The 21,787-nt window shown below is 37.4% G+C and overlaps 3 protein-coding genes and 1 long non-coding RNA gene across 7 annotated transcripts; all 4 read left to right on the forward strand.

The window, feature by feature from the left end:
• The first annotated feature begins 2,518 nt into the window (after positions 1-2,518).
• LOC122341907 (nuclear body protein SP140-like protein) lies at positions 2,519-7,892 on the forward strand. Of its 3 annotated transcripts, none has more exons than XR_006250499.1 (15): positions 2,519-2,646; positions 2,759-2,873; positions 3,521-3,705; positions 3,941-4,042; positions 4,181-4,314; positions 4,515-4,637; positions 4,729-4,753; positions 4,841-4,966; positions 5,489-5,622; positions 6,389-6,457; positions 6,540-6,658; positions 6,730-6,843; positions 6,957-7,004; positions 7,335-7,469; positions 7,588-7,892. XR_006250499.1 is itself a non-coding variant. In XM_043235602.1 (15 exons), exons 3-15 carry the CDS (start codon positions 3,534-3,536, stop codon positions 7,666-7,668), a joined length of 1,368 nt encoding a protein of 455 aa, XP_043091537.1. In that variant the 5' UTR covers positions 2,519-2,646; positions 2,759-2,873; positions 3,521-3,533; the 3' UTR covers positions 7,669-7,890. The 3 variants fall into 3 exon arrangements, 2 of the variants coding, with proteins under 2 accessions (XP_043091537.1, XP_043091535.1); XM_043235602.1 differs by having other exon boundaries at positions 6,543-6,658; positions 6,730-6,832; positions 7,588-7,890; XM_043235600.1 differs by having other exon boundaries at positions 6,730-6,832; positions 7,588-7,889.
• Positions 7,893-9,696: 1,804 nt separating this feature from the next.
• On the forward strand, positions 9,697-11,884 carry si:dkey-68o6.8. Its single transcript, XM_043234707.1, has 6 exons — positions 9,697-9,833; positions 10,876-11,032; positions 11,126-11,279; positions 11,362-11,526; positions 11,618-11,650; positions 11,826-11,884. Exons 2-6 carry the CDS (start codon positions 10,886-10,888, stop codon positions 11,882-11,884), a joined length of 558 nt encoding a protein of 185 aa, XP_043090642.1. The 5' UTR covers positions 9,697-9,833; positions 10,876-10,885.
• Positions 11,885-11,890: 6 nt separating this feature from the next.
• LOC122341920 lies at positions 11,891-13,987 on the forward strand. The gene is made up of 3 exons (XR_006250500.1): positions 11,891-11,945; positions 13,271-13,407; positions 13,553-13,987. It is a non-coding gene; the product is annotated as an uncharacterized LOC122341920 (long non-coding RNA).
• Positions 13,988-14,504: 517 nt separating this feature from the next.
• On the forward strand, positions 14,505-20,052 carry sp100.4 (SP110 nuclear antigen, tandem duplicate 4). 2 transcript variants are annotated; one of them, XM_043235605.1, is made up of 13 exons: positions 14,505-14,820; positions 15,704-15,802; positions 15,943-16,076; positions 16,287-16,340; positions 16,624-16,657; positions 16,769-16,945; positions 17,270-17,403; positions 18,048-18,116; positions 18,260-18,378; positions 18,461-18,563; positions 18,663-18,693; positions 18,781-18,965; positions 19,056-20,052. In XM_043235605.1, exons 1-13 carry the CDS (start codon positions 14,709-14,711, stop codon positions 19,122-19,124), a joined length of 1,320 nt encoding a protein of 439 aa, XP_043091540.1. In that variant the 5' UTR covers positions 14,505-14,708; the 3' UTR covers positions 19,125-20,052. The 2 variants fall into 2 exon arrangements, with proteins under 2 accessions (XP_043091540.1, XP_043091541.1); XM_043235606.1 differs by having other exon boundaries at positions 14,522-14,820; positions 18,663-18,722; positions 18,825-18,965.
• Positions 20,053-21,787: the final 1,735 nt, after the last annotated feature.

Raw genomic sequence — 21,787 nt, forward strand, 5'->3', positions numbered from 1 at the left:
CTTAATGCTGTGTTATTGTGTCATGCAGATTTCAAAGCACTTTCATTTTCATGTGAGTACGGACAGTGTTAAATGTCTAAATGGACCTCACCAGATTATTAACCCCTAATGTTGTCAGGTTTAGGGCCATGGCGGCTGTGCATGTCTCACCTAGGCCTTCAGTGGCGTTCAACATGAACTAATGAAACTCTTCTTAATACCATCATAATTATGCCACCTATAGAAACCATAAATATTACACAGATATGCAGCAGAGCATGGCAGGTATCTCATGTAATGTTAGTCAGAATGAATGCTGTAAAGAAAGCTAGAAACCCAGTTAATATCATTCAACTGTTCTCCGCGGCTGTGCAATTCAACCGTATTTATACCTCAGAGATAACATTGAGGTGTTAATTTAGGTGATTGTGTGTTTTAAATTTGACCTAACACTTTAATGAACACCTGCTTTCCGTCTTCACGTGTCTCCCTGCTGCTCTGCCCGCGTGATGGGGGAAGAAAACGATCAAGTACCATGAAAATAATTAATTCTCCGTATAAGTCAAGGTTGAAAAAGAAATGACTAAATGAGTCAGCGTGGAAAAACTGAAAGCAAAGTCCTAATCCCAGCTAAACAATTGTGTGACTTCAAATGCAGACCTTGAGCCCTAAACAAAGGTACTGGGACGCTCCCTGCTTTATGAACAGAAAAGAAATCTAAATGTGATGTTGTAGACACTGGAAGCAGGTGCGATACATAGTAGATCTATTTAGAAAAGGATTAAAGAATATATATATTTTTGTTTACTAGAAAGTGTGCCCTTTCCCAGTGTCTTCCCCATCTTTCCCCAAAAGGTGCAAACTCTCCACATCTAGGCCTTGATTAATGTCAATTCCACTTTTTAGTTCCGATCTCTATTTGGAGGATATTTGTCTTGAGTATTTACAGTAGTGTGACATCCCAGCTTAGTGTGTGTGTGTGTGTGTGTGTGTGTGTGTTTCAGCTGCCGTATGGAGGGGGGTGGCTTGTGCATGCCGAGCGTGGTTTAATCAATCAACGTTCTGTGCTGAATGTCCTTCCAGGCCCTGACACGTTCTCACCGCCCTATCAGACCTGTTCCTCCATCTGCTGTAAAGAAAAAAGTCAGCCCCGCCCCCAAACTCACAGCATTAAACACAAACACACAGCTTTATACAGAACCAGATCAATTTGGACGTTAGTATACAAATGGTTGATGTATAGATAACTTTTCGTAATACACAAATCACCTAATAAGACCAAAATGAAAATGCATTGTAGTATGTTTTTATTTTAATAATTTGTCGATTAGTGTGTTGCTTTATATCTTCTTTTTCGTGTAATTCTTTGTGTGGGTTCTTTTTGTTTTGTAACCTTTTTATATTTTCTTATGTAAATATTGTGAAGTATAATTAGTCTTCAAGTGACTCATCTGGAATGCTGATATATTTACATGACAGGTGACAGGTGTGCTGGGTGAATTCAGTCAAATGTTTGCATTAAATGGGAGGTTAAACATTCTTTCATCATTTACTCATACTGACGTCGTTTCGAGCCTGAGCCTGTATGAGTGTCTGTCTTCTGCTGAAAAGAAAAGATGCTATTTTGAGGAATGGTGGGAACCAAACCGTTGCCAGCAGCCACTGACTTCTATAGTATTTGTTTTCATGGCAAACATGGTAATGTTTCGAAATATCTATTTGTTTCTCTGTATCAGTCAAGTTAACTAAATGTGGCATTTGACCCTCACAGACCTAAAGAAGATAAACGCTGAATCAGTTTATCCAGTATTCAGTGTAAACAGAAACCAAGAATAAAAATGACACACGGGTAACTAATGATTTAAAACTTTGAAGCAAAAGTAAATAAGTAGTTTTTAATATGAGCACCCATTCATGTTGTGTATAATATTTCTCTGTCTTCAGGAGAGAAGTGTGTTTCGTGTATATTTCATATTTAATGTTTACGTCTGTACAGTTTGAGGAGAAGGGCTTCACAAGACGTGGAAGAGTAGCATCTATTACAAGTCACCTACAAAATATACATGGCCTTCAACAAAATCACTGAAAAGTATGTATTCAGCCAAGGTCTCAAATTTATTGGACATCTTTATGAAACATATGAAACATTTTGGATGTCAATTTACTCCATAAAGCCCGTAAGCCATAAAGCATACATCATATTCATATGCTGTAATTCTGCCTAACGACATTGAACAACTTAGTGAGCTCTTTTATTTTTTTATGATTTTTATGATTTGTTTGAAGACCTTTGGTCACTCTTGCATCTTGTTTTTGCTTCTCATTAGAGTAAAGACCTACCTAACCTTTTTGTATTTGGGTGCGATATATTGATCTCGATCGGATTATTTTAATTATTTCTATTTGGGACATTAATACAAGAACTACTATGATATACCCAGTAATTGAATGTATCTAACTTTTAAGCTTTTATTAGTTAATATTTGATCACGTGTGGAGAAGTGCTGGTTTGTAAGGAGAGTGTGGCTGATAGTTGTTTGTATTTGGTGAGACAGTTTAAATTTCAGTTTCATTTCCATGTATCTGAGACAAATACGGTGCAAGAACGTCTCCTGTAGGCGCTCTTTTGCGCAACAAAGGGGAGGATTTGTACTACAGTCGGTTCAAGTCAGTACTTATAAGTCAAATTCAGAAAATGGCTTACAGTTTAAACAGGATTCACAAATGAAATTCTGAATGATGTGCAAGTTGGTCTTTTTTCTTTCTTTCTTTTTTCAAGAGGAAGAGTGAGGCGGTCGCTGCTGAAAGGTGTGGTTAGGTGGAGTGTGTTTGTATGTTCATGATGATCTGTGCTTAGAGCGAGGAAACAGACAGCAAGTCATCAACACAGCAAGGTAAGTACATTCATTCAAGTTTGATATTATTGCTAATGTATGTTAATATTTTCTGCCCTGTGGTTTCTATTATTTTCTTTGCTATTTTCTTCTGCCTGTCACACGGTTTTCAAAACAGTACAGGAAGTGACTTTCAGTTTTGTTTCAGTATGATTCAGTCTCATTATAATGTACTGAGTTCATCTATTTCTTAGATGACTTGTTTTTTTGTGATTTAGTGTGCTTTCTGCAGCTACTATAATGCAGAGGATGTGATAAATATATAAAAGATATATAAAAAGTTAAATTACTGCAGAACATGAAGCGTAGTGTAGTGTAGCTATTGAAAAAGAATGAATATGACATTAATTTAAAGATATAATGCTAATATATAAATAATGAATGCATATGTACTTTTATTTATAAGTACATTTATTATTTTAATGTTACAATCAGTGCTTTTTACAGTGACTTTTACAGTGACGTCCCTTATATTGAAACGATTGCACTTAAACATAAACATTTACTTTATTGGTAAACTACTTTTTTATTAACATGTTCGTGTTTCATTTGTCATTTCGTGCTAATTTTGGTCATCTGTTTTTATTCAGCATTACATGAACAGAAAGATCATTTCCTATAATCAATCAATATTGCATGTTTTTCAGAGAAGCGCAGGACATGGAAGGAGAGTCGGACACAGACACGACCTCTGACTCAAAATCTGAATCAGATTATGATTTCGAGAGCAGCACAGAATCTGACAGTCTGAGCGAGAACGACAGCGCAGGAGGGAACAAGAGGAAACTGAGGCCATCTTCCCACTGTACGCCCAAGAAGAGAAGATCTGATGGTACCAAAGCAATTACATTACAAAACAATTAGATGCATTGTAAAGACACCACCCTGAGTGTAATGTTGTGTATTTTAAAGCTTCGATGATGCCCAAAATGACTTAATTTCAATGTAAAAGACAAAACAACGGATATATTGGTCAGATATATCCATATAGAAATGGTTTAATAGTACAGATGCATTTTTTAAAAGAACAAGTTTGTGTTATATTACGCATGTGATATTTGTTTCAGACTACAGCCAGTATTTGAAACGACAAATCGGAAACAAATCTGAGCTTCCCGTCACATGTGGAGATAAAGACGGCATCCTGCATGTGGACATGTATAACGACTGTAGGTGCAGCTGTGTTTAATATACACGTGAAAAGCCACTTGTGGGATAACGTCTTGAACGTCTCTGGAGCATCCTGAGAGGTTCCGGGACAAAAGTAGATCCAGTATTATTTTAGATAAATGTTTTTCTGTCTACAGTGAAGAAGTGCATCTTCAGCGAAGACCAGTGGTTCAAGCCCAGCGAATTTGAGAGGTTTGGAGGAAAAGAGAGGAGCAAAAAATGGAAGGCTAGCATCTTTTGTGAAAATATTCCACTCCAGAAACTCATAGAGGCGCGTAAAGTGGTTCAATTTATACATAATCAATGCATTTATAACAAGCATTCGATAAAGGCTAAAAAAAAAAAAAAAAAAAAAGCATGAATGATTCAAAAGTATGTTAAAAACAATAACATATTCAAATTCAAATTCTATTTGTCACATACACATACATACATGTGTCAGCGTTGATAAGATGAGCACATCTTCCATAGGCTGGACTTTTGTCATCCTTTAAGAAAAGCCAGTCTCCGAATAAACAGATCGATTCTCCTGACTCCTCTGACGCTGACTCTCCTGACTCCTCAACTGTTGCTAACAGACTCAGAAAAGGAAAGGTAAGATCCTGCTGTGATGACTTATGATGACCTGATATGATAACCGCATTCAAAAAATAATAACAGTAAATAACATTTCATTCATTTTCAGAAACAGCTGTTGCCCTCCTGCTCCGGTCAGTATATCAGTGACCCACAGCCAGACGATATGCTTGTTAATATCAACAGTTTTCTATATTTCTGTATTCTTTATTTTGTTGTAGAATCAAACAGCAGGACCAGTGATGACGATAACGATATCACCGACATGAGTGCGTTTGAAGGTTCATTTTTACCTGTCACCTGTGGTTCTGGCTCTGGCATCCTGCACAAATATCGCTTCGCCACAGGTATGCAAGTGGTCTTACTTTAAAAATAATGAATATTATGTGCTGGTCAGTCGTTTACAGTAGCTCTAAATAACACTGCACCACAAACGCGTCGTAAGTGTAAATGTTGCAGAGCTGAGATGATCTGAAAGCTGAATAAATAAGCTTTGGTGACCCATGCAATGTATTTTTAGCAATCGCAACAAATATACCCCATGAGGTTTGATTAAATTTAATTGGCAAAACAGTATATTTTGCATATAAAATAAACTTTATTGAACTGGTAAATTTGTTTAATAGAACAGTAATATGATACTGTACTCTAGATAACTGTGTAACTTTGAGAAGAACTAACTTCATGAAGACCCTGAGCAAAAAATGACATACAGAGAGGCTCTGCCGGCATTTAATTGCAAGTCCCACTTGTCATATTTGTGTCTAGTGCAATGACAAAAACTTTTTAAGAGTGATATAAGTGCCCAAATACATTAGTTCTAAAGGTTTGTCAGACTATGGTACGGAGCCTCAGTGTTGTTAATCCAGGGCGTTGTGGGAGATGCATAAGAACAAAAGACTTCTGGCTGACACCTGAGGATTTCATCAGACTGAACAAGCCAGGTGGAATGTGGAGAAGAGACATTTTATCCAATGGGATACCTCTGGGAAAACTTATAATGGTAAGCATGTTTTTTAAAACAATATTTCATCTTGAGCCCTCAGTTCTTATGTATTTAGGAGTGGAAAATTGAAAAAATATGTTTAAAATGTAAACACTGATTAGTCGGACGAAGATCAAACCATGCAGTCATCAGTTAATAGTCATTTGGTCTCATTCAACATTTCATTTTTTCCTCTTCAAAAAGTGATGCATGACGCAAACCACAGCAAGGCAGGGCTTTTTTATTTTATAGGCATTGATTCATCAACCTGTGTGTATATTAGTTCATTTTTAAAAATTAATGCACATTGGAAGAAAGCAACCCCTTTGTATTGATTTAACTGTAAATAATTCATATGGATCAGTCATAACACAGCATGCTTACTTTTGGATTAGGGATAAAGCTGTAATGATAAGATTTATATGAAAAGAGATTTATTACGGTGTTATTTTGTATCACTATCACATCTATTGTTTTGGTTATTGCTCTTTATTTATAGAGAAGTTTTTACAAATGTGTCATATAACATTTTCCTACTGCACTAAATTGTTACACAGGTGTATTATTAGTCAACATTTGAATTGAATCGAGTTTTTGTTTTTAGGTTTTACTTTGATCAAATGTTTGACTAGTGTACATGCTACATGATACTGTTCAACTTCACTGACGTGAAAAAAAAATATTTGTAACTTTTGCTAAATCAAACAAATTGTGAGACTAAATCAAAACCAACAGTGTTCAAAATTCTAACTTTTATAATTTGACACTCTCACGTACATTTCAGAAAAAAGTTTTGCAACTGCATATGATCGCCTGCGATTGTAAGATGTGTAAAGACCAGGACCAGGACCTAGTAAGACAACAATCACAATCACAATCGCACCAGAACATCATCCACATGACAACTAAACATGCTCTGTGAACTCTTGTCCCAGCAGAACGATGACGTGTGTCACGTGTGTGACTCTGAGGGAGATCTCGTGTGTTGTGACGAGTGTCCGCGAGCTTTTCATTCGCTCTGTCACCTGCCTGCCGTACAAGAAGACTCGTTAGGGTGAGAAAGGAAGAAATCGCGCTGGGTTAGACACTTTGTGTGCACGGACGTTGTGTGTTTTGTGTGTACAGAAACCAATGGAGCTGCACTTTTTGTGTGATGAAGAAGATGGGAGGCTCCGATCAAAAGACCACGCGGGACGTTTTGAGCAGTCCGGTCTCTCAGTACACGCTGGTGATGTTTATGTAAAACTTTTTAGTCCGTGCAGTGGAATTCAGAGTCCAAAACAACATTTCTTACATTTTATAGACCAAAAAATGTTGATATATAACGTATTGTCTGTTTGATTGTCTTCCAGCACTGCCAGTACCTGCTGTTACACCTGCTACACGAGAGCAAGACCAATGTAAACCTCATATTAAAGCCCCGTTCACAGCACGATAACGATAAACATGTAGTTCTGAAATCGTTTTTTAATATTAATGAACATCAGAGTCCATACCAGAATGACAGCGACAAGAGAAACGTTATCATTGGAATTAAAATCCATCCTGTTCTCACGAGCTCGAAACACTTGCGCTTAGAATAAAGAGACGATGTTGTTAGCTGGTGCGTACGCTAATATGATTATCTTTAGTTACGCTCATCGTTATAGCGCTTGGTGTGAACGGGCCTTTACGGATCTGATAAGTGGTGTATATGTACAGTATGTGACATCTGAACTGCTGGTGTTCAGGTCCCAGGATTCAGTCAGAACATTACTGCTCTGGACAGAATGAAGATGAACTTGGCGAATAATACTTATCAAACAGTACAAGCGTTTGTCACAGATACCGAACTGGTTTTCAACAGCTGGGACACTTCCAGTGAAGTGAGTCTTATTTTAACCTTACGCAATGTTTAGCATTAACAAGAGTCTTCGCCTTACCATCCTGTTTTCATATGCTAAGCTCTACATTTGTTTCCCCTCCTCTCTCTCTTCTCCGTAGGACAGCGACTTGAGCAGAAAGGCCTCGAGGCTGAAGGAAGCGTTCAAGAGGGAGTTTGAAACCGTCTTCAAGCTCCTTTAGCATCAGGCTGTGGGTTGTTTGTTAACACAACTGACAGCTAAATCAGTAAATGTACATCAGCAAATTAACCCAAAATTGTCTGATTTATAGTGATATATTTCTAAACTGAGATAGAATTAATTTAAACATGAAAAATAACATACTTGATTTAGTTTTGTCACTTGTTGTATTTTTTCTTATTATTATTTTTTAAACTTCAATAAACTATTTGTTTTGTATTAAAAATGTGTGCAGTAATTTGGAGAGTATTTCGATTGTTTGATTTACATTTATTATTAAACAATTACTAGTGTTTTTGTTTAAATATATTGTTGTTATGTCACTTTATGCTGCTATAGTGTAATCGACTCATCATGAATGTAGAGTACAATGATTCTGAATGAATGAATCTATCTATCTATACATTTCAGATGGGTTTTTTTTTTCTAGCACACCAACTTGCATCAAATTACAGTTGTATTAATATCTTTGAATTCCAATTAATTTGAGCTCTTCCTCACTTACAGATGAGAACTGCCCCCTCACTTCAAATTCAGGAATTAACTTAGAATTTAAAAGGCTATTCAGTTCAATTCAGCGCTGAGGGAGGAATTGTTCCACTCTATAATTATCAGGTGGAACAGCTAGGTTGAGCACTGAAAGAAATAAAGGCATCAATCCTAAACATCTAGATCAAGCATAACTAAATGATGACTGTATTTTAAAGAACCACAGATTAATAGCAGGATGCGGACAGCACTTCAGGATCTGACTGGCTCATCCAAATATAACGGGAATGAAGATTTAAATGGGAGGGAGAAACAATCAGTTCATTACATGTTTTTTTTGTAGCTGGCAGTTTAAACTGTCAATTCAGTTAAATCAAATTCAGGGAAACCATGCAAGTCATATTAAGTCTCTGGCTCGTTGTTCATTGCTTTAAAATCTGCATGGCTAGATCACGTCATGCCGGGTCCTGTCTGTTTCCACTTCCAGCTTTATTTGAATTTTCTTCTTACTATTTATTTATTTATTTTACATTATCATTATTTTTTTGTTGTTTTTTTAAACAAACTGTTCTTTATGTTAAAATTTAAGGGGGGGTTTGTTTTAACCTTAAATGCAATTTCATTTCATTATCAAATAACCTTTTAATATAAAGCAGTGGTTGCAGGCAGGTCTGCACTGAGGGGTGCCGTGAGATCTTTTGAGGGTGCCAAAAGGGAAAAAATTGCACTAACGTCTTCTATCTGAGGGGATGGAGGAGGGGACTACCGAGATAGCGGAGAGTAGAGACTTGCAATCCCGCGGGAGTAAGTCGTGGGACCCGACGCAACCCAGTGCGGCGCGGGACGAGGTTTGGTGTGAACGCGGGTGCGGGCGGTCACATTAAGCCAATTTATTTGCGGACTCCCGCAAAATGGTATCTTAAAATTAAATAGTTAAAAAGAAATGAAATATTATTTATCTGCTGACGAACAACTCAAAATTAAACGTGGTTTTTTAGACCCACACCGAGGCAAAATGTCACATACAGGTCAGCGCATGCTACAGATATTATCATTATTAAAGAAAGGAACATACAGAACTACAAAGCCAAACAAAGGGAAATCCGATATTTGGAAATGTTTTTCTTAGTATGACGGTATGGAAAGCACCTTCCTTTGCGAGCTGCGACAAATGCAGCAAAATACTGCATACAGCAGCCACAAGTCTGGAGCTTCAGGTCTGAAGCGTCATGTGTGCTCAGTTTTAATGTTTACATAGCGGGAAAAAATAATCTATATTGTTGCGGAACGGGACAGAATGTGCGGGAGCGGGACTGAAAAATCTGTCCCGCGCAGGTCTGTATAGACTGTCCACCCAACCCGTTTCAGTGAGGGTTGTGGATTCTAACACACGTACAGGACAGGACAGGGTATAAGGTTTGTTGCATGCAAACTCGAAATGAAACAAATAAATAAATAATAAGAAAAAGCTACGGAGATTTTAAATACCCTTAAAACGTAACTTTTGAATAGGCTTTCCAAGGGTGTCAAACTTGTTGGGAACCACTGATATAAAGGCTTCTGTGATAGCAAGTGATCAGGTGTGCAGGCAGGTCTGCTGAAAGGTGTGGTTAAGTGGAGCGTGTAAATCTGTATCTGACTGACAAGAGAGAAAAAGAAAGTCATAGACGCAGCGAGGTGAGTCGCATTAAGCCAATTCCTATTTTTTTGTATCTGTTCAGATCTCTTGAATTTTTTTTATTCTTCACATAATCACATTCTGAAATAACAAGCCAGGTAGCAACTTTCATTTTCTTAAAGCTGGTTTTACAGACAATAGACATGTCCTCCAACCAATATGTAGTTATTATGTGTGTTTTCTACCATTTTACCTGCGTTTAGAGGGTACTTAACCCTTAAAACGTAAATATAGGTCATGTAAGGTACTTGCACAAACAGTACTTTGTTCATTTAATCCTTTTTTTTTTTCGTTGGAGAACAAGCAGATTATAGGCCCATTGAAAGTTTACATACAATAGCCTAGTAGTTATTATGTGTTTTTCTTAATCTGCACCACTGCCATAATGCCCTTTGATTATTATTGATGAGATCATACACTCGCAGCTTTAATAGACTGCATTCACACTAATGCACAAATTTATTTCCACGTATCAGGTGTTTTGTCCTGCTCTGAAAACATAACTGGTTGTGTGCATCAGCTTCGTATCGTAAAAGCAGACGCAAGAGCATTTAGCCGCGCAGGAATGAATAGCGCTGAACTCCAAACGACAGATATGAAAGAATAAGTCAAATTCAAAGTCAAAATGGCTTTCACGGCGCATGATTCTGTACAGTAACAGCTGACATGAGCAGACAAGAGTTGCATGTTTGATCAAAGCCAATTTTAGCTACACAATACTAAAGATTGCAACATGAACAAAACAAAAGCAATAGCAATAATTTTGTTCATTTAATCCTTTTTGCTTACTCTCATGTCATGTCTGGTGCAACTGCACACTGTTCCTATTTGCTGCAAAACACTTTAGGGACTGGTCGTGTCTGTAAAACAATATATATTTTTTTACTCATGTATGCATGTTTACGACAGGGCTGTAATTAAGTCACTGTGGGCTCAAGGCTTACTGTGTAAAATACAATGAATAAAAAGTTATTTGAGGAGAACTGTTAAATTCATAGGTACTGTACCACACATTCAGTAATATAAAATCAGTTTTTTTAGCACAAGAAACATGGAAACTATGGACATCGGATTTTTCACAGATGAGCAGTTGTTCATTTTTTTCTGCCAAAACAAGACAAAGATGTCTACAATAGAAGAGCCGTTGATGTTTCTAAGACATCTCAAGGACAACAGACTCATTAAAGATGAGCTTTACGTAAGATTGATCCTAAAATTTCAGACCAATCATCTATTGATCTATAAATAAAAAGGTTTAACATTTTACATTTTGGCCTTTTCTTTTTTGAAGAACACTACTAAAGATGATGGTGTGTATTGTGCATTGGAACACATTGAAAAAAATGGAAAGAAAAATGTTAGAAGATTCTGGCGATGTGTGTCCCAGGAGCACATCTTACAACGTTACTCTCTACTCGATGAAGTCACTAAAGCTCTGATGAACTGTGAGCAATCATATCCATCCGTCTGTCTCACCGTCTCAGAGTAGATTTACCTCTTCAGCTGATTCATTGTCTAATTCCTTAGCTCTTGAGAGCCAGCCAAACAAAAAAAGAAGAGAAAGAGCTGAGGATCAAGGCACAGGAAAAGAAGAAGAGGTTAAAAAGCGAAGGACAGAGAGCCACTCTGTGTCTGACCAAGCTGGACCATCATCACAAAGCTCTAGCACCACAGATAAAGACACGAGGAGAGGTGACTTCTAATTCAGATCATTTATCTGTCTGTCTAAGTAAGTACATTAAGTTCTGAAATCATCTGCTTCTTATTTTGTAAAATTCTCCAGATCTTCCCAGCCCTCCAGACTCCAGTCCAAAAGGTTGGTTTTGTGTAGAAAAACAGGTTGCTGTTCATTAAACACCTTTTGGCATGAACACACATTTGCTGGACACTTCCCACCATTATTTATATAAAAAATGAAGCATATAGTAAAATAATTTGTACATTTTGATTTTACTGCTCAATTAACAAGACACCTCTTCTAAACACCAAAGAGGATCTCTGGAACATACATAATAAAAAGTCAAGATGGCTGAAGCATATAGTAAAATAATTTGTACCTGTCACGTGTGGGAACAAAGAGGCCTTACTGGACAGAGAAGCACTGTATAACAGTATGTTATCTTCAATGTTTATGTATCTCGAAGCACATAACCTTCTTTCTCAAGGTATTACACCAATTATAACAATACAGATTTCTGCATTTATGCTCTCTATCCACATAATTGTTTCAAAATAGCATTTTTTAATTGTTCTATTACTATTAGGATTCTTTCAGGTGTGCGTTTAATTGACACAAAGTGGGTTAAAGTTTCACCCAAAAATGTAAAATTGCTGAACATTCACTCAAATAACATTCTGCTCAAATAGCATTTTATGAATTGTGTTTTACTAGATATCACAGCCTCAAATCTAATGAATCTTTTCAATGAAATAGATTTGTAGAAATCAGGCTCAACATCTCTTACTCAACAATGGTCCTCTGCAGTGAATGGGTGCCGTCAGAATGAGTCCAACAGCTGATAAAAACAACACAATAATCAACAAGTAGTCCACAAGCCTCAATCAATTAATTAGTTTTATGTGAAGGGAAAAGCTTTTTAAAAGAATCGAAATATTTTTTAAGACGTTTTCATTCTGACGGCACCCATTAACATGCACAGAATCCACTAGGTGAGCAAATGAAGTAATGCTAAATTTCTCCTAATCTGGGGTGCGTTTCCCAAAAGCTTTGTTAGCCAACTATGATCGCAAGTTCAACATGGTTCAACGATTCTGTGTTTTCCAGAAGCATAGTTCAAATGAACGTTCGCAATCAACGTCACAAACGAACATGTCTGAAACTACAGCTTTGGACCTTTGATTAGAAGCATAGTGTCTTGTCAGAAACACATATAAGCTTTAATAAATATGCTCTTTGGCACAAGAATCAAGAGAACATGCATTACTATCTGTATCTTCCATTCTAGTTAAATGTATTTTAATTATGTATTTTTGCATATCCGTTCTAAATGTCTATTCAGGGAACCCTCAGATTATGAAGTAAGAAGGAACCCGCGATCAGTCAGAGATCAAATAAAGCATTGAACAGAAAATAGGTGTCATGTTCAATACAGCAGCATCTTAAAACTCTTGAATCAATTAAATAGCACAAGTTATTCCTCCACCACATGCATGTGACGTCTTTAACAACGGCCGTATGTTGGTTCAAAAGAAGGAGATAAGACTGTGTCCGGGAACAGACGTGGCTAGTTAGTTTGTTACCAACACAATGCATCGTACTATGGTGGTTAGTTTTTTATGTGCATTTTTTCAGACACCACTTACACACAACACTAGCCTATATGCAGTTATTACATTTTTATAACTATTGGTGAAACAATTCCGAAACTATCCAGATCATTTACCATTACCATTAATATTTCATTTTTATTTTCAGGAAAGATAAACTGCATAAAAAGTAACCAAGAAATGATCTCCCCTTTTACATTCGAGGAAATGGGTGGAAAAGAATCGTGCAAGGACTGGAAAACAAGTATTTTATGCCAAGGCATAACCCTCAAGAGTCTCATGGAGGTGAGAAAAGGAAGAGTGGATGCTGATGTGTCTGGGAAATTGAATGAATTTTGTCCAAACTGAAACATTATCTTTCAGTTCTGTGACTTAATGGTAGTCTTTAAAGCAAAGCAAAATAATCTCTCTGGTCTCTTTTTCTTTTCAGATTAATATTTTGAAAACACCCAAGCTTAAAGGAAAATTTACCCTTCGTAAATGATGTGCCATGCTTTATTTATTCAGCATTTTGAGTCACTCAATATGCTGACCTCATGAATGTACATATGTTTTAATAAAGTTTCAATAATCTAAGGCAATGAATGGAGTGTTATGAAATAAGAGCTTTGATTCAACTCTAATCAAACACACCTGAACAAGCTAATCAAGGTCTGAACGCTTACTTGGAAGTTTTAATTAGAGTTGGGAGCTACATTGGAGTTGGCACCCTATGGGGTGGACGGGGAAACTCGGATTATCCAAACAGTCCTATTGTTTTACTGATTCTGATTGCTTTACTAATAGCACCTTTGTCAAATGCAGTGCATTAGCAGCTTTGATACCTGCTCCATGACTGCCTTAATCTAATAAAGGTACCTATCAAATAAAGATGTGTCCAAGTGATCAGAATACGGGAGCATTATCTGTATCCAACAATTCCTGAAAGCTTAAAGAAATAAATATTTAATTTCTTTCCACACAAAATGTATTAAACATAAATATTTAGGCTACAATGGCCTGAAGATTTTGCTAATGAAATCAGATGCAATGGCAGTCATTGGCAACCAAAACAGTTTTGTTACCAACAGTCTTTAAAATACTAATATTTTATGTTGTGCAAAAGTAAGTAAGAGTAACATTTTATTTGTCATTGTTATACAGATTACATATAATTATTTATGCATTATTGCATGTAAGTAACATAAGCCAAACCCTTAATCATATGGTCAATTATTTTGTAATTCAATTATTTTGAATTCAATTATTTTGAAGTGTATTTCTGAAGATGCTGGGGGCGTGGCCAGTGCATTAACCGCGTCAAAATACTTAAATAATGAATTACGTTAACCCGTTAAACGGACAGCCCTAATTTAATTGAAAATGTTAATTTTTTTGGAGAAGCCAAAATAATGATATGCTTTTGTGTGGATGTTTTCTGAGGTTATAGTTTCTTCAGTGGACCGGGTGGCTGCTTTCAGTTTCGATAGCGCGTTAGAGTGGGACGTACACTTCCTGCTGTTCAAATAATGCGAAAGATACCACAGTCTCCTTCGTGAAATGACGCTTTTAAAACATCCAAGAATCAGACTGACTGAAATGAAGCGATGAAACACAGCAGGATGAAGAAACGAAGCTGTAAGAAGAGAAAGCAGACGGGGTCTTCCTCCCACTCTAAACATAAGAAGAGGAAACGAGTCGAGAGACAAAACTGCCCTAGTAAGTCCAGAAACTAGTTTTACTGATATAATGACAAAACAGTAATGAATCAAGTAGCTGTTCTTTGAAATAACAAGAGATGCACATTTTACACATTTATTCATCATTAATGAATAACTAACTACACAGGAACAAATGACTAATGCTCTAGTAACTAGAACTACCTAACAAGAAACTCTAATTAGCAATTTAGTAAGTAATAGCACTCAGTTGAAACTGGTAGTTTGCAATTAGCTAATCAAAAACTACTTATATATATATATATATATATATATATATATATATATATATATATATATATATATATATATATATATTTGGAGAACTCCTGAGAACTACCATATGCAGGCTCATAATTAATGTGAATTATAATAAATAATATCAAAATTAAGATGATGGTAACCCACTAGTTATGAGTATTATCAATATTCTGAAGTGAAAATCATCATAACTCCCTGATATCAGCTGATGTCGTTGTAAGCATTTGGGACGTATGTAAGGTTTTCAATCACCAGTAATGATTGAAATCTAGCAAAGTGAATTACTAACCAGAGCCTTACAAAAACCTCTAAAGTTTACAATGACTTCAGTAATTACTAGTGGGTTACCATGGCCTTCACTTTAGAATTAATTATACGTTACGTATTATTCATGTTATTTATGAACCTGTATACTTTAATTCTTAGTAGTTCTTGGGGAGGCATGAAAAAATAATATCTACTGATTAGCTAACTGTGAACTACCACATTCGACTAAGGACTATTGCTTACTAATTCATTAACAGTGTTACTTGTGAAGTTATTTATTAATGATGGAACCGTATTCTAAAGTGTTGCTGAATTTTCTTCTTCTTCTTTACCTAACCGATTTTTACTTTTTTCAGAAACACTGCCAGCACAAAACAACACTCTGAACAAAAACCAGCTTCCCGTTACGTGTGGCTATAAAGAAGGTGTCCTGTATTTGAAGAAGTTTTATAATAGTAGGTGCAAGAACTTTTCTACGTGTTGAAGAATTGAGTGAGAGCTACTCGTTTCAACATTGTAATTCTGTTTTAGGACACCCAGGTGAAACAAAGTCATTTCAGTAGTGGCTGATCATAAATCATTTTTCTATCTTCAGAGCAGAAGTGCATCTTCAGTGAGGAACAGTGGTTCAAGCCCACTGAGTTTGAGAGGTTTGGTATGAAGGAGAAGAACAAAAAGTGGAGGACCAGCATCCTTTGCAGTGGGATTCCACTCCAGAGACTCATAGAGGTGCATGACACCGGTTTCAAACCCTTTTAACTAATGCACTAAACTATTTATTTGGTTAATATAAACTTTGTTATTGATGTATGTAAGTAAATCATCTAAAAAACACATAAAACGAATGGAATAAAAATGGACACAATGTAGATCATGCTGTCGAATACAGTATAGACACATTTATGATAAATTCTAACTTTGTTTTTTATCTGTTCACAGGATGGATTTCTTTCAGCTACAACCTTTAAAAAAAGCAGAGTTCAGGATGCAAAGGTTTGGCTGCTTTTTAACTGTTGTGCATTAGATTACATGAAGGACTTAACCTTTATAAGAGACCAAGATGCTCATTGCTTGCTATTTATTTTACAGTATGTGCACTTACAGTGTAAAAAATAAGGTAACTACATGGGACAGGGCCAGCTTTAAAGATAGGTTCAGTACCTACTATAGCTTTTACCTAATTAATGTAATTAATATAATAAGTACATAGTATGTACACGAGTAACAGGACTGTAAAATAAAGTGCTACCAAAATTTCTGCTTTTGTGTTCTACAGAAAAATAGAAGTCAAGTGGGTTTGAAAAAACAGGGTGAGTAAATAGGGACACATTTTCCTTATTGTTTGGCGCAACATTTCTTTAAATAAGATCATTACAACAGTCATTTTTTATGTTTACTGAATGTTTGTGTATTTGTTGAAGAATCACATGAAAGGATTGAAAACAATCAAGACGACGATGACAATAATGATGATGATGATGATGATGATGATGATGATGATGATGAAGCTACTGACATGGGCGTCTTTGAAGGTCCAGTCCTACCTGTTACCTGTGGTTCTGATTCTGGCATTCTACACAAGTATCGATTTTCCACAGGTGTGTGAACGGGAATGCTTTTAGAACAGTTAACACTCTTATCCGTGTTTTACATGCACAACTATAAAAATATGTTATGTTTCTCACAAGCCAGGCTCATTGGAAATATGTGACTCTGCCTACATTTGAGCAAAGCCTGAAATATCTTGCTGAAGGTACATTTTGCTGCACTTTTTTATCTGACACCTCCACAAGAGGCACTATAGGGGTATTAGTAGGCAGAGTCCCATATTGGTTTTCTTTTGACATATTAACAGTGAATGCAAATTCACTGATAACTGCGGTAGTACAAGACTTCCGCGCTTAATTTTGTCTTTATCTCAGGGCGCTGTGGGAGATGCATAAGAACAGAGAACTTCTGGCTGACGCCTGAGGATTTCATCAAATTGGGCAAACCAGAGGGAACATGGAAGAAAGACATCGTGTCCCACGGAGTGCCTCTTGGGAAGCTTATAACGGTAAAAAAATAATAATACTAAATAGTAGACATGTATTTAACGTTTCAGTGAAACAAACAGTGGTTCTCAACAAACAAAGCCGTCACATTGTGCCACAATTCATATTAAATCCTACAAAAACCTAGGACAAGATTACACCTGACCTTTGTGTTGTATATATGGCTACAATCAGTATTATTTTTACTGGGCTTGTAAGTGTTTATATACTTTAGGGACAGCTCACTCAAAAAATAATGTCATTTACTCACTCTTAAGTTGTTCCAAAAGTAAATCAAGTTTTGGTTGCACTTTATTTTGATGTAACTAACTATAACTAACTTTGTAGCTACATCTCAACCACATGTCTACTAACTCTCAGAGTGGACTGCTAGGGTAGGTTTAGGGTTAGTAGAATAAGTTGACAAATACTGATACTCAGTATGCTGTGGATACATCAAAATAAAATGTTAGAAGTTATTAAGCTGACAATCTAGTAATAGTCTATGGACTGCTAGTTGACATGTAGTTAGCAGCCAATGGTAGGTGACTTCCATGGTTTTCTTATTCATACTATGCATGATCGAGTGCTGTCTGTTGGTATGGCAGGGTCTGATCAAATGTTTTTGCAATATACTCAATACTGATGTTCTTTCACATCCTTACAGAAGAGAGCTTTGGAGCCACATGCAGTTAACTGTGATTGTGAGATCTGCCAAGAACCGGATCAGAACCTAGTAAGACAACATCACGCACAATTACAGTCACGTCAAAGCGCCGGCAAGACCACCGAACCTCATCGGATCTGCTAGCACTTTAAATGATTTCTGCAGTGTGCTCCATAACAGTGTAGATATTTCTGTGTGAACTCTCGACCCAGCTGAATGATGACGTGTGTTTCGAGTGTAATTCTGAGGGAGATCTTGTGTGTTGTGACGAGTGTCCGCGAGCTTTTCATTCGCTCTGTCACATACCGGCTGTACATGGAGACTCATCCGGGTGAGAGAGAGAGAGAGCGCATGCTGGATTAGACAGACTAAACATGTGACTTTGTGTGACGCCGCGTGTTTTGTGTGTACAGAAGCCAATGGAGCTGCACATTTTGCGTGATGAAGACTGCGAAAAGATCTGCTCAGAGGACCCAACAGGATGTTTTGAGCAGTCCAGTCTCTCAGTACACACTGGTAAAGTTCATGCAAAGTCTTTATCCCAAAAAGTGGGGTCTTTCGTTGCACAGAGAAAATAAAACGGAGCGCTTACGGGGTGTTTGTTGTGTGTTCTAGCACTGCCAGTATCTGCTGCTACACCTGCTACGTGAGTGCATGACTGACCCCTGCGCCAATGTAAATCTCATCTGCCGTTGTGTGTCTGACCTGTTCTGGATCATTTAAATATTTAAAGCTCTTGGTGTGCATGCGTGTGACGTCTACACTGCTGGTGCCCAGGGTCCGGGAGACAGTGAGAACATCTGTGGTCCCATGATGCTGGGCAGAGTGAAGCTGAACCTGGAGAACAACGACTATCAAACAGTGCAAGAGTTTATCAAAGCTATTGAATACGTGTTCCACCACTGCACCGCCAACAGGGTGAGTTCGGAAATATATCATAAATCAATTCATGGCTTTTTTTTCCATAGATTAAATCCTGTTGTTTTTCCCATTTCCTTTCCCGTTTAGGATAATGACTTCAGTAGGATGACATCTAGGCTTAAGGAACTGTTTGAAAGCGTCTTTGAGCCCTTGTGATATCACGCTCTAAAAAGCAGTCCTTTGTATAAATACAGTACGACAAATATTTATAGAGCATCACAAAGGCTTTCAGTTGTAAACAATTACTTGCAGTGCATTCAACTCACCGCCTTTTGAAAAAAAAAGTTTAATTCCAAGTATATGATGTACATGATGGGTCCAAAACCGATATGTTTTTCGTTGTTGCTGCTGTTGTTTGTGTCTTGCATTGAATGTGGTGAGGTGGGGAATATTTATTAGTATTCTTCTCATTAAGGTAAATAAAACAGCAATGGTTATCTCATAAAACAGAAAAAGAGAATGTCTGTTAGTGTGTGTGTGTGTTTCGGCTTTTTAAATATGCCAAAAGTATTACTTATGTTTTTATAATCGCCTCTCATTTGATGCTGTCAAAAAATATGGCACTTCCCTGACTAGGTTTTTCTGTGTCAGAAGTGTGTAGGACGGAGATACCAACCAGTAGATACCATTTCTATTCAAGTAATACAGACGTTTCTTTTAAAAATTTGTTTTGCAATTTATTTCTAATGCCAGTGGCAGGAAATGCGCGCCTTAATGACTGTGTCATTTTTTTTTCTGTGAAACAAAGGTTAAATATGTCCGGAATACCTATAATGAAGAAAAATTAATTTCTGTTCCTCTGTAAGGTAGTGATTTTCTATTAGTTTGCCTAGCGGTCAAAATGAGATATCACCAGGGGTCCTGGAAGAAAAAGTCATATGTACCTTAAATATACAGGATGGGGATTCACAAGAAACCATATAGTGAGGTGTTTTCAAGTTGCTTTCCTTTTGTGGAAGAGTACAGCTGTTATCGGTTTGTAACCTTGGGTGAGACTAAGATGAAAAAAAGTGGAGGACCATGCAGCAAACTGTGTATTTCTGTATGGCTGTCTGACCTTCTTTGCGACGAATAAAATCTTTAAAGATAATTTATTGAGTTTGTTCTAGTTTTTTCTAAATTGATACCACACTAGCTAATTAGCTGATGCTAACTTAAGGTCATTTTAAAAATAAAGTCCCTTTTTTTTATTCAACCAGCTAATTAGAAAACATTTTATGGAACAAAAAGGAGAAAAACAAAGGAGTTGACGTTCAGAACAGAGTACAGAGTACAGGGGGGTCATTGAGGCACTGAGACGGTCAAGAGCACAATCAAAATCTTCAGTGCTTATCCTGTTGGACCTGTCTGCTGCTTTTGACACTGTAAACCATAACATTCTCCTATCAACCCTCAGACAGATGGGTGTCTCTGGAACAGCCCTTCAGTGGTTTGAGTCCTACCTCTCTGGTAGGTCTTTCAGGGTATCATGGAGGGGTGATGTCTCAGAGTCTCATCACCTCAATACTGGAGTGACTCAGGGCTCAGTACTTGGGCCACTGCTTTTTTCCATCTACATGACATCACTGGGTTCTGTCATTCTGAAGCATGGCTTCTCTTATCACTGCTATGCTGACGACACTCAACTCCATCTCTCCTTTCAACCAGACGATCCCACTGTTTCTGCACGTATTTCTGCGTGCCTAAACGACATCTCAGTCTGGATGAAGGATCATCACCTGCAGTTAAACCTCACAAAAACAGAGCTCCTCGTTTTTTCCGCCAATCCCAACATACAGCACAAACTATCTTTTCAGCTAGGCTCGGCTACTGTATCCTCGTCTAGGTCAGCTAGGAACCTTGGAGTGACCATTGACGACCAGCTAACTTTCACTGAGCACATTTCAAAAACTGCTCGATCTTGTAGGTTTGTGCTGTACAACATCAGGAAAATCAGACCATACTTATCAGAACACACTACACAGATCCTCGTCCAGGCACTAGTCCTGAGCAGACTGGATTACTGCAACGCCCTCCTTGCTGGCCTCCCAGCCTCTACAACCAGACCTCTTCAGATGGTCCAGAATGCAGCGGCTAGGGTGGTCTTCAACGAACCAAGGAGGGCCCACGTCACACCCCCTCTTCATTAGTTTACACTGGCTTTCTATAGATGCCCGCATCAAATTCAAATCCCTGATGCTGGCCTACAGGACAATCACAGGCTCCGCTCCCTCGTACTTACACTCACTAATTGAATCATATGTTCCCTCCAGGTGCCTACGCTCTGCAAACGAAAGGCGTCTTGCAATGCCTTCACAAAAAGGTGCAAAATCACTCTTGCGCACCTTCACCTGGTCTGTTCCTCGCTGGTGGAACGATCTGCCCGTTGCCACTAGGGCAGCAGAGTCACTAGCAATCTTCAAAAACCAACTCAAAACTCATCTTTTTCGTTTGCACTTGACCCAACATTGATAGCACTCTCTTCTTCTTCTTTCTTCTTCTTCCTATCCTTTTCCTATTAAAAAAAAAAAAAAAAAAAAAAAAAAAAAAAAGTTTAACGCTCTTATTGGCAGGCATTTGTTAAAATGTTTGTTTATAATTTGATATGTGTACACTGATGTCTGAAACCATAGGATATAGTAGGTCAAACAGTCTGCGTTCTCCAGGCCGCTCTGTCTTACAGCAGACAGTTCATCAACACACAGTGAAGGATACAAATGAATTCCCTCAAACATTACCGATGAAAATGAGGGAAGCTCATGTTTTTATTTGCCTGTGTGGGTGTGGTTAACAGACTGGTGCGATATAATAGACAAGGAAGATGTCAGAATATTTCATTT

The sequence above is a fragment of the Puntigrus tetrazona genome, chromosome 3 (genome assembly GCF_018831695.1).
Source record: "Puntigrus tetrazona isolate hp1 chromosome 3, ASM1883169v1, whole genome shotgun sequence".
In the NCBI taxonomy this organism is placed as follows: domain Eukaryota; kingdom Metazoa; phylum Chordata; class Actinopteri; order Cypriniformes; family Cyprinidae; genus Puntigrus; species Puntigrus tetrazona.

Excerpts from the sequence above, each read along its gene's own strand:
- LOC122341907 (XM_043235600.1), top strand. The coding sequence starts at position 3,534 with ATGGAAGGAGAGTCGGACACAGACACGACCTCTGACTCAAAATCTGAA. Across the intron at positions 4,043-4,180 it reads TGTGGACATGTATAACGACT|TGAAGAAGTGCATCTTCAGC; the intron begins GTAGGTGCAGCT and ends TTCTGTCTACAG. Across the intron at positions 6,458-6,539 it reads AAGACCAGGACCAGGACCTA|CAGAACGATGACGTGTGTCA; the intron begins GTAAGACAACAA and ends CTCTTGTCCCAG.
- si:dkey-68o6.8 (XM_043234707.1), top strand. The coding sequence starts at position 10,886 with ATGGAAACTATGGACATCGGATTTTTCACAGATGAGCAGTTGTTCATT. Across the intron at positions 11,033-11,125 it reads TCATTAAAGATGAGCTTTAC|AACACTACTAAAGATGATGG; the intron begins GTAAGATTGATC and ends TCTTTTTTGAAG. Across the intron at positions 11,280-11,361 it reads CACTAAAGCTCTGATGAACT|CTCTTGAGAGCCAGCCAAAC; the intron begins GTGAGCAATCAT and ends CTAATTCCTTAG.
- sp100.4 (XM_043235605.1), top strand. The coding sequence starts at position 14,709 with ATGAAACACAGCAGGATGAAGAAACGAAGCTGTAAGAAGAGAAAGCAG. Across the intron at positions 15,803-15,942 it reads TTTGAAGAAGTTTTATAATA|AGCAGAAGTGCATCTTCAGT; the intron begins GTAGGTGCAAGA and ends TTCTATCTTCAG. Across the intron at positions 16,341-16,623 it reads GCAGAGTTCAGGATGCAAAG|AAAAATAGAAGTCAAGTGGG; the intron begins GTTTGGCTGCTT and ends TGTGTTCTACAG.